The sequence below is a fragment of the Rhinoderma darwinii genome, chromosome 10, assembly GCF_050947455.1.
Source record: "Rhinoderma darwinii isolate aRhiDar2 chromosome 10, aRhiDar2.hap1, whole genome shotgun sequence".
Classification (NCBI taxonomy): domain Eukaryota; kingdom Metazoa; phylum Chordata; class Amphibia; order Anura; family Rhinodermatidae; genus Rhinoderma; species Rhinoderma darwinii.
This window is the reverse complement of record NC_134696.1, coordinates 81,913,213-81,932,577: the sequence shown is the minus strand read 5'-3', so window position 1 is coordinate 81,932,577 and position 19,365 is coordinate 81,913,213. Positions and strand designations below refer to the sequence as shown.

At 43.1% G+C, this 19,365-nt stretch overlaps 1 protein-coding gene across 1 annotated transcript in view; it reads right to left on the bottom strand.

Annotated features, from left to right (window-relative positions):
* TECTA (tectorin alpha) overlaps nucleotides 1–19,365 on the bottom strand; it is a 171,925-nt gene that overhangs the window by 140,186 nt on the left and 12,374 nt on the right. Inside the window, exons 5-6 of the mRNA XM_075840108.1 lie at nucleotides 17,641–17,806; nucleotides 16,562–16,974 (exon numbers count right to left, since the gene is read on the bottom strand). Coding sequence (XP_075696223.1) covers nucleotides 16,562–16,974; nucleotides 17,641–17,806 — 579 coding nt within the window. The remainder of the gene's footprint in view (nucleotides 1–16,561; nucleotides 16,975–17,640; nucleotides 17,807–19,365) is intronic.

Sequence of the window (19,365 nt, the reverse complement as noted above, 5' to 3'; positions counted from 1 at the left end):
GGGAATCTGTGTGGGAATTATACTGCATGGGAGAATCTGTGTGGGATTTATACTGTATGGGGGCATCTGTGTGGTCTTTATACTGTATGGGGGCATTATACTGTATGGTGGCAGCTATGGGGGCATTATACTCTATAGTGGCAGCTTGATGGCATTATACTGTGTGGGGGCAGCTAGATGGATGTTGGGTATTGTACTGTGTGGGAGTCATTATGGGAGCATGATACTGTGTGGGCTGAACTGGGTGTGTGTGGGCGGGGATTGGTTAGGATTTAGAGGCATGGCTTAAAAGAAAAAAAACTCTACAAACGCCGCATCGGTTGTCCCTCTTTGTGATACTTGGAAGTTGGGAGGTATGGAGGAATCCTCGACCAGAGCATTGCCGACGCTCTTCCTGGGGATTATGCTTCTGGGGAAGCCCCTGACGTCACTATCCATATATGGACAGTGACGTCAGGGGCTCCTCTTGGGAGCCCCAATGGTGCTATGTACAGAGAGGGGGGTTGTAATGCTATCTACAGGAGGGTGTGTGTTGCACTATCTACAAGATGTCACCATATAGTCTCATTAGCCTCAGTTATACAATCTGTTTCAGTCAGGCACTGACCTCTTTAATTTATTTTATTTTCATTTATTGTTATGTTAACTCCCTTATATAACTATATTGCTTGTAAAATGTACAAATGATTTTATGCTCGAGTTACATAAAAATAAAAGGTGAAAAAAAATTAGATCTCTTCATTAGTAGAGAAAGCAAACATTGCAAGGGGTAAGGAGATGATGGGAAAGAAGTCAGGGGGGGGGGGGCGCGAAACGGAATATTTGCCCCGGGTGCCGGAAAACCTAGCTATGCCTCTGAGCAAGGTGTCAGTTTTTGCTGACAATACAAAACTTTGTAGGATAATTTAAAACTCAGCTTGACTATAAAATATTACAGAAAGACCTAGATAAGTGTTGGCAGCATGTGCCAAAACATGAAAGATAAAATTTTATGTTGATAAATGTACAGTAATGCACCTAGGATGCAATAATAGTATTAATTCATATACATTAAATGGAATAAATCTGGGGATAACGGAACAAGAGAAGGACCTGGGTATTCTGGTTACAAATAAGCTAAGCAGCAGTACTCAATGTCAAACAGTAGCTGCAAAAGCAATTAAGATTTTAGGGTGTATAAAATGAGAGATAAAAACCTGTGATTCAAATGTAATATTACCCCTCTATAAATCCCTTGTAAGGCCACATCTTGAATATGGAATTTAGTTTTGGGCTCCACATTGCAAAAAGCATATATGCGAACTGGAGAGGGTTCTAAGGCGGGCGACTAGATTATTAAATGGGATGGGAGATATCACTTACAATTAAAGACTAGAGAAATTGGGCTTGTTCAGCTTGGAAAAAAGATGCCTTAGGCCATATTCACACGACAGGGTCTGAGTGTCGGCCGATAAAATCGGCCGTTTCGCATCCGTTTTGCAACCGTTCCGATTCCGTTCCGGGCCGTGTTGCCGTTTTTAACGCCCGATTTTGACCCGTTTTGCATTCGTTTTTTTCCCTGTCCGTTTTAAAATCGGATGAATTCCATTTGTACATTTTTTGCCACACACTTCCCTCTGTAGATAATGCCACACACTGCCCTCTGTAGATACTGCCACAGCCCCCTGTAGGAAGTGCCACACAGCCCCCCATGTAGGTAATGCCACAGAGACCCCCTTGTAGGTAGTGCCACACAGACCCCCTAGTAGGTAGTGCCACACAGCCCCCTGTAGGTAATGCCACACAGCACCCCTGTAGGTAGTGCCACACAGCCCCCCTGTAGGCAATGCCACACAGCCCCCTGTAGGTAATGCCACACAGCCTAATTTGAGGAAGGGTTTAGGAATGACAGCGCTATAATATGTAGCTGCCTCTTTTTCAAGGGACCAAAGGTAATTGGACAATTATCTCAAAAGCTATTTAATGGGCTGCATGGGCTATTCCCTCGTTAAACCATCATCAATAAAGCAGGTAAAAGGTCTGGAGTTGATACCAGTTGTGGCATTTGCATTTGGAAGCTGGTGCTGTGAACCCACACATTGAGATCAAAGGAACTCTCAATGCAAGTGAAACAGACCATCCATCAGAGGTAGCACAAATGTTAGGAGTGGCAAAATCAACAGTTTGGTAAATTCTTGAAGAAAAAAAAAGAGCGCAATGGTGATCTCATGAATTCCAAAAGGCCTGGACTTCCACGGAAGGCAACAGTTGTGAATGATGGCAGAATCCTTTCCATGGTGAAGAAAATCCCCTTCACAACATCTACCCAAGTGAAGAACACTCTCCTGGAAGTAGGTGTATCAGTATCTAAGTCTACCATAAAGAGAAGACTTCATGAGAGCAAATACAGAGGGTTCACCACAAGGTGCAAACCATTACTCAGCCTCAAAATAGAAAGGCCAGATTAGACTTTGCCAAACAACATGTAAAGAAGCCGCCCAGTTCTGGAACAGCATGAAACCAATGGCGGATTATCATATGGGCGGTTCGGGCACACAATCTTAAAAAACGATGCAGCGCTGCTAGCTGCCGCGCTGTCCCGCTTACAACTGAATCTGCGTCCGCATGACGCAGATTCAATTGGGTTGAATGCTGGAGCCTCGCTCCAGCATTCACTCTGCCGTGAGCGGCTCGGTGCAGGCAGGCGCGATGTAGTGACGTCATTGCGCCTGTCTGCACGGAGTCACTCACGGGACAGTGCAGAGGAGGAGAAGCATCCCCCACCGTCGTGGGAACCGGGATAGGTAAGTAATTATGTTTTTTTATTTATTAGGTACGTACATATGAAGGCATTATACTGTGTAGCAGCTATGGGGGCATTATACTGTGTCGCAGCTATGGGGGCATTATACTGTGTCGCAGCTATGGGGGCATTATACTGTGTCCCAGCTATGGGGGCATTATACTGTGTCACAGCTATGGGGGCATTATACTGTGTCGCAGCTATGGGGGCATTATACTGTGTCGCAGCTATGGGGGCATTATACTGTCGCAGCTATGGGGGCATTATACTGTGTCCCAGCTATGGGGGCATTATACTGTGTAGCAGCTATGGGGGCATTATACTGTGTAGCAGCTATGGGGGCATTATACTGTGTAGCAGCTATTGAGGGCATTACACTGTGTCACAGCTATGGGGGCATTATACTGTGTCACAGCTATGGAGGCATTATACTGTGTCACAGCTATGGGGGCATTATACTGTGTCGCAGCTATGGGGGCATTATACTGTGTAGCAGCTATGGGGGCATTATACTGTGTCACAGCTATGGGGGCATTATACTGTGTAGCAGCTATGGGGGCATTATACTGTGTAGCAGCTATGGGGGCATTATACTGTGTAGCAGCTATTGAGGGCATTACACTGTGTCACAGCTATGGGGGCATTATACTGTGTCACAGCTATGGAGGCATTATACTGTGTCACAGCTATGGGGGCATTATACTGTGTCGCAGCTATGGGGGCATTATACTGTGTCGCAGCTATGGGGGCATTATACTGTGTCGCAGCTATGGGGGCATTATACTGTGTCGCAGCTATGGGGGCATTATACTGTGTAGCAGCTATGGGGGCATTATACTGTGTCGCAGCTATGGGGGCATTATACTGTGTAGCAGCTATGGGGGCATTATACTGTGTCGCAGCTATGGGGGCATTATACTGTGTAGCAGCTATGGGGGCATTATACTGTGTCGCAGCTATGGGGGCATTATACTGTGTCGCAGCTATGGGGGCATTATACTGTGTCGCAGCTATGGGGGCATTATACTGTGTCGCAGCTATGGGGGCATTATACTGTGTAGCAGCTATGGGGGAATTATACAGTGTCACAGCTATGGGGGCATTATACTGTGTCACAACTATGGGGGCATTATACTGTGTCACAGCTATGGGGGCATTATACTGTGTCACAGCTATGGAGGCATTATACTGTGTAGCAGCTATGGGGGCATTATACAGTGTCACAGCTATGGAGGCATTATACTGTGTAGCAGCTATGGGGGCATTATACTGTGTCACAGCTATGGCGGCATTATACTGTGTCACAGCTATGGGGGCATTATACTGTGTCACAGCTATGGAGGCATTATACTGTGTCACAGCTATGGGGGCATTATACTGTGTCGCAGCTATGGGGGCATTATACTGTGTAGCAGCTATGGGGGCATTATACTGTGTCACAGCTATGGGGGCATTATACTGTGTCGCAGCTATGGGGGCATTATACTGTGTCGCAGCTATGGGGGCATTATACTGTGTCACAGCTATGGGGCATTATACTGTGTCACAGCTATGGGGCATTATACTGTGTAGGGTCAGCTAAGGGGAAAATTATACTGTGTAGAGGCAGCTATGAAGGGCTTTATACTGTGGGGGCAGCTATGGGTGGCAATATACTGTGGGGGCAGCTATGGGGGACATTATACTGAGCAATTACAAGAGCTGCAGGTCCAAGGGGGGAGACGCTGTGTAGCACTATATACAAGGGGGGATTGTTGTATAGCACTATATAGAAGGGAGCACTGTGTATCACTATATCTAAGGGGGATTGCTGTGTAGCACTATATACAAGAGGGGGAGGGCTATGTGACGCTATTTACAGAGGGGGAGGACTGTGTAGCGCTATTTACAGGGGTCAGTGTGTAGCGCCATCTACAGGGGGCTGTGTGTGGTGCTATCTACAGTGTTTGACACAATTATATTCAGGGGCGCAGTCTATGGTGCTATAATATTTACGGGCCCAGCGTTTGGTACTATTTTATTCAGGGGCGCAGTGTTTGGTGCTATTATATTTAGGGGCACAGTGTGTGGCACCATGATAAAATTATCTTTGTTTATAGGTGTAAAGGATCTGCCAGGCACAACTTCTGTGTATACGCCCGTGGGTAATCAGTCTGCACCTGGTTCTATGTCTCTGAGACTGACTCCATCTTCCACCACTCAGGATGGCAGGCTTAGGAGTGGGAGAGCCTATCGCAGCCTGGCCAGACGGAGCTAGCTCCCGCCCTCTGTCTATTTATACCTGCCTTTCCTGTTCCTCCTTTGCTTGTGATTCTTCTCGTGTGGTTTCCTGGCCTTGCTGCAGCTCCTAGCTATTTGACCTTGCTTCTTACTGACCCAGGCTTACTGACTACTCTCCTGCTCTGCGTTTGGTACCTCGTACATTCCTGGTTTGACTCGGCTCGTTCACCTCTCTTGTTGCTCACGGTGCTGCAACTGCCCCATTTCGCTTGCTTGTGTCCCCTTGTCTGTTTGTCTGTCGTGCACCTACTGAGCGTAGGGACCGTCGCCCAGTTGTACCCCGTCGCCTAGGGCGGGTCATTGCAAATAGGCAGGGACTGAGTGGTGGGTAGATTAGGGCTCACTGTCTGTTTCCCTGCTCCCCTGCCATTACAATAGGTGTGGAAATGTTGGAAAAGTGAGGAGCCAAAGACATCTGAGTGGCAAATTCTGCAGGAATGGGTCATGGCCGGGAAAAGTCGTCATGAAGTCTGGACTGGATGGAGAAGAAAAGAGGAAAAAAACTACGTCGTCACCTGTGAGTCACTAGATTTATAGACAATCTGTCATCTCTACTGACATGTTTAATATAGGAAATCCTTGTATTTCACAAAGTCTTTGTGCAGTCCAGGACTGATAGACAAATTGTTACTATTCCCCTTGTCAGGAGAATATGTCCCTGCACAGTGTGATACTGTCAGCGATGGTTGGAGACTGTCAGTATGTGGGGACACAGCCTTTTGACAAGGGGAGTAGTAACACCAATTTGTTAATGTCTGGACAAAAAGGAAGTGTTAACAATAGCGGTCGTGGAGAAGGGGGGCCCAAGTTTGGATAAAAACCCAGGGCCTATGGTCTACTTAATCCGCCACTGCATGAAACTAATATCAACCTCTACCAGAATGATGGGAGGAAGAAAGTACCGAGAAGGCTTGGAACGGCTCATCATCCAAAGTACACCACATCATCTGTAAAACATGGTGGAGGAGGTGTGATGGCATGGGCATGCATGGCTGCCAAAGGCACTGGGTCACTAGTGTTTATTGATGATGTGACTGAAGACAGAAGCAGCCGGATGAATTCTGAAGTGTTCAGGGATTTACTTTCTGCTCTGATTCAGCCAAATGCAGCAAGGTTGATTGGACGTTGCTTCACAGGACAGATGGACAATGAACCAAAACATACTTGCAAAAGCGACCCAGGAGTTTTTTATGGCAAAGAAGTGGAATATTCTGCAATGGCCAAGTCAATCACCAGATCTCAACCTGATTGAGCTGCATTTCACTTGCTTAAAACAAAACTTAAGGCAGAAAGACCCAAAAACAAGCAACAACTGAAGACAGCGGCAGTAAAGGCCTGGCAAAGCATCACAAAGGAGGAATGGTGATGTCCATGGGTTCCAGCCTTCAGGTAGTCATTGCCTGAAAAGGATTCTCTACAAAGTATTAAATTTTTTTTATTTATGGTAATGTTAATTTGTCCAATTACTTTTGAGCCCCTGAAATGAGGAGGCTGTGTACAAAAATGGTTGCATTTCCTAAACATTTCACAGGATATTTTTGTTCAACCCCTTGAATTAAACATGAAAGTCTACACTTCAATTGCATCTCAGTTGTTTCATTTCAAATTCAATGTGGTTGCATGCATAGCCCAAATCATGAAGATTGTGTCACTGTCCAAATAATTCTGGATCTGTTTGTAAGATGGGAGTGTGGGCTTACAAAATTAGTGATGGTTATAACATTTGTATGAATTTGGGGTGACATACTTTGCCTAGAAGCATAATTACATGGGTGAATGATGTCCATATAATAGAGGATGGTCCTGGTTGGGCAAGAGGGATTGGGGGGAGATTTTATTAATTATCATTTTAGAGGCATTTTTATATTTCTATTTATTTTTTTTCTATTATTTTTTTATTTACTTATTTATTGTACTTTTTATGCATAGTTGTCTCCCTTGTGTGACAGCTGGAGGCATGTGACACCATTGCAACATCATGGAAAACTTCTCCTGCAATTGGCTATTCGAGTGCTGCAGTTTTCTGCACAATGGGTGGCTGGGGTCACACTATGCAGGGAAAAACAGTGAAGGGGATGAAGAGATAAGAGATCAGACCCCATCAATCATATCCTAGGTATGTGTCATCACTTATAAGATGAGAATATCCCTTAATTCTAAATTGGATTTCTAAAATGCGGATGTTTTCAAAAGGCCTGAAGACAACTCTAAAACTCAAAATAAAATTTTTGGTTATTAAAGCCTGCAGACAATAGATAGTATAAAGGAGTTGCTAATTAGTATAGCATGTTGGCCATTCAAATAAATGACTGTCCATGTAATAGATGGTCAGCTTAAATCCTCTGGCATATTCCAGTGAAAGCAGCTTTCCATTCTGGCACATAATAGAGTCTTCATGAGGGTGCCAAAAAAAGTCGATAAGAGCTGAAGCCGAGTTTGATTGCTGGGGATCTGTGTCCTAAGATGTCAAAAGTTTTATGAACGTTTTACGAAACTTTAGAGCCCTATTAATGAAAATGGTGATCTACAGGGAGATGGGTAATTTTTCCATTTCTCGGTAAGGCTAGTATAACGCATGCCTGAATCCAAATTATGGATATTTCATCTGTATATCATCAGTACTGCATCAGTATTGCATCAGTATAAGTGTTTTAATTAATACAAGAAATAATACAAGAAATACTGATGGGCTTCCTTCTACGGTGGAACAGGAATTATAACAAAGCCCCTGTGAAATACGGATGCAATACTGATGACACAATGATTCATTATTGATGACATACACATGCATCTGTATCTTAAACACTCTTCAACAGACTCTGTAAGAGCATGTTCACACGGCTTATTTTCGGACTTTTTTTGGGCCATAAACGGACGAAAAATGGCCGAAAAATCGGAAGCAGAACGCCTCCAAACATCTGCCCATTGATTTCAATGGGGAAAAACGGCGTTCTGTTGCGACGGGGCGTTTTTTTATGCGCCCGTTTTGAAAAACGGCCGCGTAAAAAAAAAAGCTCGTGAAAAAGAAGTGCATGTCACTTCTTTAGCCGTTTTTGGAGCCATTTTTCATTGACTCTATAGAAAAACAGCTCCAAACACGGCCGTAAAAAAAAAATGCCACGATAAATGGAAGTTGCTAAAAAAAACGGCTGAAACTCAGGAGCTGTTTTCCCTTGAAAACAGCTCCGTATTTTCAGAAGTTTTTGATTTTGTGTGTTTATACCCTAAGGGTATGTTCACACGGGCTATTTTCAGCCGTTTTTCGCACGGTAAACGCCTCAAAAAAAGGCTAAAAATGCGGGGGCTGAATGCCTACAAACATCTGCCCATTGATTTTAATGGAAAAAACGGCATTCGGTTCCCACGGGGTGGGAAAACATTTGTATATGCTGCATACAAGTTTAAAAAAAAAGTGAAATACTTCAAACGAATAAAGGGGTCCTTTTAAAGAGGCTCTGTCACCACATTAAAAGTGTCCTATCTCCTACATAAGGAGATCGGTTCTATAATGTAGGTGACAGCAGTGCTTTTTATTTAAAAAAAAACGATCTATTTTTACCATGTTATTAGCGATTTTAGCTTTATGCTAATGAGTTTCTCAATGGACAACTGGGCGTGTTTTACTATTGACCAAGTGGGCGTTGTACAGAGGAGTGTATGACGCTGACCAATCAGTGACCAATCAGCGTCATGCACTCCTCTCCATTCATTTCCTCAGCACATAGGGATCCTTTTAGATCGCTATGTGCTGTCTTATACTAACACATTAACGATACTGAAGTGTTTAGACAGTGAATAGACATTCCACGGGATGTCTATTCACAATCCTGACACTTCGTTAATGTTTCTGTGGTAGTTACAGCAGAGCAAGCGTAATCTCGTTGTAACCTGTCATCTACAGCATAATCTCGCGGGATTACGCTTGCTCTACTGTAACTACCACAGAAACATTAACGAAGTGCAGAGATTGTGAATAGACATCCCGTGGAATGTCTATTCACTGTCTAAACACTTCAGTATCGTTAATGTGTTAGTATAAGGCAGCACATACTGATCTAAAGGATCCCTATGCGCTGATTAAATGAATGGAGAGAAGTGCATGATGCTGATTGGTCACTGATTGGTCAGCGTCATACACTCCTCTGTACAACGCCCACTTGGTCAATAGTAAAACACGCCCAGTTGTCCATTGAGAACTTCATTAGCATAAAGCTAAAATCGCTAATAACGTGGTGAAAATAGATTTTTTTAAATAAAAAGCACTGCTGTCACCTACATTATAGCGCCCATCTCCTTATGTAGGAGATAGGGCACTTATAATGTGGTGACAGAGCCTCTTTAAGTGCTTTTAAGTTTTCTGGGAGTAGATAATGGATAAAGTACACTTTATCACTGTGTATGGGGAAATGAGAAATATGCTTGTGGTTTAAATTATATTGGTATAAAAAGGAAAACAACGGGAAAAAAAATCTGTTTTCGGGTACCTGCCTATTTCCTTTATATAAGGCTTACAAAAATGATATATATTAAATCAGCTTGGGTACCATAAGAACATTCTTGTTGTCCTAGGTGCATTTTCAGGTTTGAACCGCAATTTATCCTCTGTCGATAGAGATTTAAATTGTATTACTTTTTTATTTTTTTAAATTCTTAATTACTGCACCGTACTATAAATGCAGAAGGAATAAAAAGGTTTTGTAGAGACAGTATTATTTTTATCATTTTCTGCTAGTCATAAACTGAGTACAATCGTCATTACAGACTAGTTCCTTGAAATAAGGAACAAAAATAAGGAATGTTAAGATGATGCAAGAAGTTGATATTTCTAGCACTGAGTTACCGCATATTGTATCAAATCATTATTGAAGCTTAATTTGTCTTTCTAGATTTTGGCAAGATTTTCCATGGAGAGCAGACTATTATAGCCAAGACCGTCTCTAAATTCTTTACTGTTCTCTATCGTATCTTTCAGATAATTGACTTAGGGTGTTAAATGTCTCTGAGCTTTAAGCATTTTTTTTAAAAGCCCTCTTTGTCTATTTTTGTATAATCATTTGGTTAGAATTCAACCCACTTTTCTGTTTCTCTTCTGTTCTTGTTACCCCTAATGAACCCTTAAGTTACAGGATGTAACAAAATCACTTTGGAAGAAAAAGCTGGACTTTTGCCATAGATGCTAACAGGCTCTAAATAGAGCCAAATGATTCTGGTTGTTGAAGTAAATTGACAAGGATGTGTATCAAAAAACCTTTATCTGACTTAATGAGCATATTAGAGTAGCAAGTCTTGGGAAGCACAGTCTCATACTATTGACTGCTGCATGGTGTTGGTAGAAATGTGGATGAACCTCCTAACCCTTCTGCTTAAAAATCCATTGTAGTTAGTGAATTGTAGGAATTAAACCTCATGATTATTTAAAGGAATTGTCTCAGATTTAAAATAGTCTTCTTTTTCTCAGACACAGTGCCACTCTTGTCCATGGGTCATGTCGGATATTGCAGGTCATCCCTATTCGAGCGAGTGAATACCAAATCCATGGACGGAAGTTCTCTTTTTTTCGACAACCCTGGTAACTAAAATTGCGAACTTGGCTAGTGTAAACTTTACGAAATTGTTTTTTTTTTAGCATTTGTACGTTTCTGAGTAATATATATATACATATATATATATATATATATATATATATATATATATATATATCCAGTGGCATAGCTATAGGGGTCGCAGCGGTCGCAGCTGCGCCGGGCCCACAAGCCCGGGGGACCCGCAGGGCCCCGTTGCCACGCAGCGCGCTAATACAAAGTTTGTATGTGCCGTGATGCCGGCACTTCCTGGTTATGGGCATGGTTTGTTTAGACGTCACAGTCACATGGTGCAATCAGTGTACCATGTGACCGTGACGTCACGAGAGGGGGGCGTTCCAGCCACTGTGGAAGAGCGGATGCGGAAGAGCATGGAAGACTGCAGGTGAGCTGCAGTTGGGGCCCGTAATGTATGTGTGCTGTATTGTATTGTATTGTATTGTACTGTCTGTTGTATCGTACTGTCTGTTTTTGTGGTGGAGAGAGGAGCTATAAATTACAGGCCCCCCCCCTCGCCTCTCTCCACAGCAAACACAAACTGCACGACACAATACATTACAAACCGTGGGTGGCACTCCCCCCTGGGGGGTCGTGTGAAGACCTCCGGGGGGTCGCGAACCACTCACCGAGGTCCTGCTTCCAACTGTATTCGCGTCCTCAAGACGCAGATCCATTTGAATTTAATCCTGGAGCAAGGAGCTGACGGCTCCTTCCTCCAGCATTCACTGCTGTCAGCTATTAGCAGCTCGGCGCAGACTCCTCCACCTGTCGTGGGAACGAGGATAGGTAAGTAACTTTATTATTTTTCTATTATGCACATATGGAGGAATTATACTGTATAAGGAGGGGGGCTGATATGGTGGCAGCTATGAGGGGCATTACTGTATGGGGGGCTGATATGGTGGCAGCTATGAGGGGCATTATACTGTATGGGGGACTGATATGGTGGCAGCTGTGAGGGACATTACACCATATGGGGGCATTATAATGTCGGGGGGGGGGGGGGGGCTGATATGGTGGCAGCTATGAGGGCATTACACTGTAGGGAGGCAGCTATGGGGGCTTTATACTGTGTGGGGCAGCTAAGGAGGGCATTATACTGTATGAGGGCAGCTATGAGGGGCATTATACTGTATGGGGCAGCTATGGAGGCATTATACCATATGGGGCTGCTATGGGTTCATTATACTGTATGAGGGCATTTATGGGGGGCATTATACTGTATGGGGCTGCTATGGAGGCATTATACTGTATGGGGCCGCTATGGGGGCATCATACTTTATGGGGGCATCATACTGTGTGGGGGCAGCTATGAGGGGCATTATACTGTATGGGGTTGCTATGGGGGCATTATACTGTATGGGGCTGCTATGGGGCTTTATACTGTATGGGGCTGCTATGGGGCATTATACTGTATGGGGCTGCTACGGGGGAATTATACTGTATGGGGCTGCTATGGAGGCATTATACTGTATGGGGCCGCTATGGGGGCATCATACTTTATGGGGGCATTATACTGTATGGGGCTGCTATGGGGGCATTATACTGTATGGGTCATTATACTGTATGGGGCTGCTATGGGGCATTATACTGTATGGGGCTGCTATGGGGGCATTATACTGTATGGGGGAATTTATAAGGGGCATTATACTGTATGGGGTCTGCTATGGGGGGCACTATACTGTGTGGAGGGGGTAGGTATGGGAGCATTATACTGTGTGGGGGGCAGCTACGGGGAGCATTATACTGTATAGGGGCAGTTATGGGGAGCATTATACTGTATGGTGACAGTTACAAGGAGCATTATACTGTATGGGGGCAGCTACGGGGAGCATTATACTGTATGGGGCAGCTACGGGGGGCATTATACTGTATGGGGGCTATGGGGGAAGTATACTGAGGGGGCTGTTGGGCAAGGTGGGTGGCTATAGGCGCGGCAGGGGGGCCCAAGCTGAATTCTTGCACCAGGGCCCATGAGCCTTTAGCTACGCCCCTGTATATACACTACCGTTCAAAAGTTTAGGGTTTTTTTTCAATGAAGATAACATTAAATTAATCAGAAATACACTCTATACATTTTTTATGTGCTAATGACTATTCTAGCTGCAAACGTCTGGTTTTTAATGCAATATCTACATAGGTGTATAGAGGCCCATTTCCAGCAACCAACACTCGAGTGTTCTAATGGTACATTGTGTTTGCTAACTGTGTTAGAAGGCTAATGGATGATTAGAAAACACTTGAAAACACTTGTGCAATTATGTTAGCACCGCTGTAAACAGTTTTGCCGTTTAGAGGAGCTATAAAACTGACCTTCCTTTGAGCTAGTTGAGAATCTGGAGCATTACATTTGTGGGTTCGATTAAACTCTCAAAATGGCTAGAAAAAGAGAGCTTTCATGTGAAACTCGACAGTCTATTCTTGTTCTTAGAAATGAAGGCTATTCCATGCGAGAAATTGCCAAGAAACTGAAGATTTCCTACAATGGTGTGTACTACTCCCTTCAGAGGACAGCACACACAGGCTCTAACCAGAGTAGAAAGAGAAGTGGGAGGCCCCGCTGCACAACTGAGCAACAAGACAAGTACATTAGAGTCTCTAGTTTGAGAAATAGACGCCTCACAGGTCCTCAACTGGCAGCTTCATTAAATAGTACCCGCAAAATGCCAGTGTCAACGTCTACAGTGAAGAGGCGACTCTGGGATGCTGGCCTTCAGGGCAGAGTGGAAAAGAAAAAGCCATATCTGAGACTGGCTAATAAAAGGAAAATATTAATATGGGCAAAAGCACATAGACATTGGACAGAGGAACATTGGAAAAAAGTGTCATGGACAGACGAATCGAAGTTTGAGGTGTTTAGATCACACAGAAGAACATTTGTGAGACGCAGAACAACTGAAAAGATGCTGGAAGAGTGCCTGACGCCATCTGTCAAGCATGGTGGAGGTAATGTGATGGTCTGGGGTTGCTTCGTTGATGTTAAAGTGGGAGATTTGTACAAGGTAAAAGGGATTTTGAATAAGGAAGGCTATCACTCCATTTTGCAACGCCATGCCATACCCTGTGGACAGCGCTTGATTGGAGCCAATTTCATCCTACAACAGGACAATGACCCAAAGCACACCTCCAAATTATGCAAGAACTATTTAGGGAAGAAGCAGGCAGCTGGTATTCTATCTGTAATGAAGTGGCCAGCGCAGTCACCAGATCTCAACCCCATAGAGCTGTTGTGGCAGCTTGACCATATGGTACGCAACAAGTGCCCATCAAGCCAATCCAACTTGTGGGAAGGCCTTCTGGAAGCATGGGGTGAAATTTCTCCCAATTACCTATGCAAATTAACAGCTAGAATGCCAAAGGTCTGCAATCCTGTAATTGCTGCAAATGGAGCATTCTTTGACGAAAGCAAAGTTTGAAGGAGAAAATTATTATTTGAAACAAAAATCATTATTTCTAACCTTGTCAATGTCTTGACTATATTTTCTAGTCATTTTGCAACTCATTTGATAAATATAACTGTGAGTCTTCATGAAAAACACAAAATTGTCTGGGTGACCCCAAACTTTTGAACGGTAGTGTGTATATATATACAGTGGAGGAAATAAGTATTTGATCCCTTGCTGATTTTGTAAGTTTGCCCACTGTCAAAGTCATGAACAGTCTAGAATTTTTAGGCTAGGTTAATTTTACCAGTGAGAGATAGATTATATTTAAAAAAAAAGGAAAATCACATAGTCAAAATTATATATATTTATTTGCATTGTGCACAGAGAAATAAGTATTTGATCCCCTACCAACCATTAAGAGTTCAGCCTCCTCCAGACCAGTTACACGCTCCAAATCAACTTGGTGCCTGCATTAAAGACAGCTGTCTTACATGGTCACCTGTATAAAAGACTCCTGTCCACAGACTCAATTAATCAGTCTTACTCTAACCTCTACAACATGGGCAAGACCAAAGAGCTTTCTAAGGATGTCAGGGACAAGATCATAGACCTGCACAAGGCTGGAATGGGCTACAAAACCATAAGTAAGACACTAGGTGAGAAGGAGACAACTGTTGGTGCAATAGTAAGAAAATGGAAGACATACAAAATGACTGTCAATCGACATCGATCTGGGGCTCCATGCAAAATCTCACCTTGTGGGGTATCCTTGATCCTGAGGAAGGTGAGAGCTCAGCCGAAAACTACACGGGGGGAACTTGTTAATGATCTCAAGGCAGCTGGGACCACAGTCACCAAGAAAACCATTGGTAACACATTACGCCGTAATGGATTAAAATCCTGCAGTGCCCGCAAGGTCCCCCTGCTCAAGAAGGCACATGTACAGGCCCGTCTGAAGTTTGCAAATGAACATCTGGATGATTCTGAGAGTGATTGGGAGAAGGTGCTGTGGTCAGATGAACTAAAATTGAGCTCTTTGCCATTAACTCAACTCGCCGTTTTTGGAGGAAGAGAAATGCTGCCTATGACCCAAAGAACACCGTCCCCACTGTCAAGCATGGAGGTGGAAACATTATGTTTTGGGGGTGTTTCTCTGCTAAGGGCACAGGACTACTTCACCGCATCAATGGGAGAATGGATGGAGCCATGTACCGTCAAATCCTGAGAGACAACCTCCTTCCCTCCACCAGGACATTAAAAATGGCTCGTGGCTGGGTCTTCCAGCACGACAATGACCCGAAACATACAGCCAAGGCAACAAAGGAGTGGCTCAAAAAGAAGAACATTAAGGTCATGGAGTGGCCTAGCCAGTCTCCAGACCTTAATCCCATCGAAAACTTATGGAGGGAGCTGAAGATCCGAGTTGCCAAGCGACAGCCTCGAAATCTTAATGATTTACAGATGATCTGCAAAGAGGAGTGGGCCAAAATTCCATCTAACATGTGTGCAAACCTCATCATCAACTACTAAAAATGTCTGACTGCTGTGCTTGCCAACAAGGGTTTTGCCACCAAGTATTAAGTCTTGTTTGCCAAAGGGATCAAATACTTATTTCTCTGTGCACAATGCAAATAAATATATATAATTTTGACAATGTGATTTTTTTTTTTTTTTTTATATAATCTATCTCTCACTGGTAAAATTGACCTAGCCTAAAAATTCTAGACTGTTCATGTCTTTGACAGTGGGCAAACTTACAAAATCAGCAAGGGATCAAATACTTATTTCCTTCACTGTATATATATATATATATATATATGTGTATATATATATATATATATATATATATATATATATATATATATATGTATATATAGATTTATTTTTTTTTACTAAGTTTAACATTTGGCACTGTGGTATCCCTTGACAGTATGCCAGAGGGGCAGATGTGCTAAACCACTGGAGACCAGAGAATGGGCAAATATATGACTCTTGGAACAAAAGAATGATTCTAATAGTGTTTCTGAGATCAACAATTTAACTTTTCTTTTCTAGAATGTTCAGTTTAAAGAGATCTTTGGCCGGACAAATATTAATGAATACAAAATGGGTGCAAAACAAGAACATTTTAATGCTAAATTAAGGAGGAATGAGAATTTACTTTCATTCCATTTCTAAACATTAGGGCAGATTTATCAATGTTTTTTGGTACAAATATATTGCCATTAAATGACGTTTGGGACAAATTTCATATTTATGAAGGGACTGCTGCTTTTTCCAACACATACAACTATCTGAAAAAGTGAGCAGGGCTTTAGAGTTGCACGAAGCACAACTCATTCATCAACATTTCCAACATGGCGTGCAACCTGTTGATGAATCTGACACACGCTGCATGAGGGAGAGATACTGGTACAGCGTTCATACAGTGCGCCAATAATGATACATTTCCCCAACTTGAACTTTAGCATAGCGCCAATGTTTGTTAAAACTAGATACATTACACTAAGAAGTAAATATTTTTCTCTTACCTTTACTTTTCCAAAACTTTCCTTGGGTATGACAATGTTATGTGAATAGACCTCCATAGAGATGTCTTTGAGCCACGATACTGAAGACCCCTCACGGTTTTCATTCTTGGCTTCTATGCTAAAATATGGAAGATGATTCCCTTGGTTGCAGTTCCTTGCTAGAAGATAAGAACAGGAACCTTGGAAGTGGAAGAGAAGCCCATCAAATGTGTGATAATGAGGGTCCCCGAAGACCACACAAGTGCTGCTTTCAACTGGTAGACATTGGAAATATTTCTCCTTTGGTTCACAGACTTCATATGGGCCACAAATTGATTCCTGGCATGATATTTCATTGTTGAAATCAAGGCAGCGACATCTGGTAGTACAATTTCCATTTTCCCAGAAAACCTGTCCTTGACCCACAAAGTGACCTGACAGAAAGAAAACTTCATGAGAATTTATTATCTAAAATTGCTTTAAATAGGAATTACATATAGAGACACATTAAAATTTGGGATCAGGGGGGTCAGTGTGCTGAGACCCCCACCGCTGCCGAAACAAAGGCGCAGAGGCGCTCAGCTGAACACTTTGCTCTTTCGGCTCTCATCAGCGCTCAGCGACTATGAGAGCTGTCTTCATCTTGACAAGGAGAGCCAATCACAGCTGAAGGTGCAGGGCGCTCAGCTTATCGCTTATTAATATGTCTTTATGACATATCAAAGGTTTAATGAAAGTGTAGTTACTCTTTAAACAAAGATTTTGTAGACATGTGCTTCAAAGTCACGCAGCTAATACCAGTCCCTATAACAATATAGCAATCGTAAAGATGGAAAATTAAAACTGTCGAGTCATTAGTGCCTCTAACGAAACAGCTCGATCCATAATAATCAAAAAAGTTTTTAACAATAATTGGACTGAATGTATACCATTTAAATAAACAATTCTTTAAAGAGAACCTCTATTGTGGAGATACCTAGTATCATGGCTGGCAGCAGTGATGTTCAGTTTAAAGTGTCAAAGTAGAAAATATCTTCAATTAATTTGAAACCCAGAAAATAATTCTTAAGCGTAGATCTTGATATCAGATGTTGATATACCTTTTAGACTGCAGCCATTAGCTGGATCAATCTCCTTTCCATCTATTCTGAATATCCAGCGTCCTAGGATGTTCACATTAGTAGTTTCTTCGATATTGACAATCTCAGCTGACCGGGAACCGGGTACACTAAAAAAGTTTGTCATATTTCCACCAATAAATCCAGCCTAAATAAAACCAAAAAAAGAACGGGGCAATCAATACTAGTATACAAATGTAGATAACTTTGAATAAACACTTATTTTTTTCCGCAAGTGCCCCATTAGTAAATGTAGTGTAGAGTAATGTGTAGTGACTTACCTGGTGCTGTATTTCACGGCTGCTCCGTTCTGTGAAGCCGTGGAGTCACGTGATCTTCATTCTGACTCCCTGTATCCTTCAGCGTCAGTTGTGGGGACCGGATGTCAGGCGCACAATGCAAGTCTATGAGAGCCCCGATGTGAGTTTTATAGACTTGCATTGAGAGCCTGACATCCGGTTTCTATAATAGACACTGTAGGATTTGGGTTGTCAGACTACAGACCAAGTGACCCAAGGGCGGCCCGTGAAATACAGCACCAAGTAAGTCAATACACATGTTCACATTACACTAGATTACATTTGCAAACGGGAGTGGGGACTGGGGGAAAAAAAAAACAGAGTGCTTCTTTAGCATGACCCTGATAACTGGCTGCAGTGTGATAACTTATCACAACAAAAACCATTAAAAAAGTCAAGTTAAAGTTTCTTACCATATTTAACGCATTTAGGGCTCATTCAGACGAACGTGATATTATGTTAGTCAATGGGGCAGTTCAGACAGTCCGTGAGTTTCACGCAGCGTGTGCCCGCTGCGTAAAACTCACGACATGTCCTATATTTGTGCGTTTTTCGCGCATCACGCACGCATTGAAGTCAATGGGTGCGTGAAAATCACGTGCAGCACACGGAAGCACTTCCGTGTGATGCGCGTGATTCGCACAACAGCAGTAAGAACTATGAATGTAAACAGAAAAGCACCACGTGCTTTTCTGTTTACAAACATACAGAGTGTAATAATGATGGCGGCTGCGCGAAAATCACGCAGCCACGCATCATACGCTGCTGACACACGGAGCTGTTATGTACCTTTTGCGCGCGCAAAACGGCGCATTATTTGCGCGCGCAGAACGCACACGCTTGTGTGAATCCGGCCTAAAGGGGTTTTCCTGTGCAATCTCCCTCTATGTAGCATTGTAGTCTGTCTGTGTCCTCGTGAATTGGTGTGTATATCTGCCAAGGTGAGTAAGTTTGGCTTTTTTCAGTGATTTTAAATTAATATTGCTAATTTTTGTGATTTGTTTGTAATAGGAGTATAGGGACTCACAATACGATGAGGACCCTTGACGTGGGTTGCGAGCTTGCGTATTTTGGCCAAAATATCAACCATTACCTCATGTTTATCATGAATATATTTAGTTTATCATGTATTTATTTTTTCAGTATGCAGCCAGGCAAGGGGGAAAATAGTGTGTCAGTACTTTGTGTGGTACACTTAGAAGGTGCTGGGAGCCGGAAGCAGTTGGCTCCGTACATAACATAGCGGCCGTGCTGCAGAACTGCAGTCCTGCTCCTATTCTCTTGAATAGGAGCAGAGCTGCAGTACTTCAGCTCGGCCGCTATTCCGTGGCCGGAGCCAACTGCTTCCAGCACGTACGTCTGTTGCACGGAGGCACCGGACCAGCTGATCTGTGCGGGGTCCGGGTGT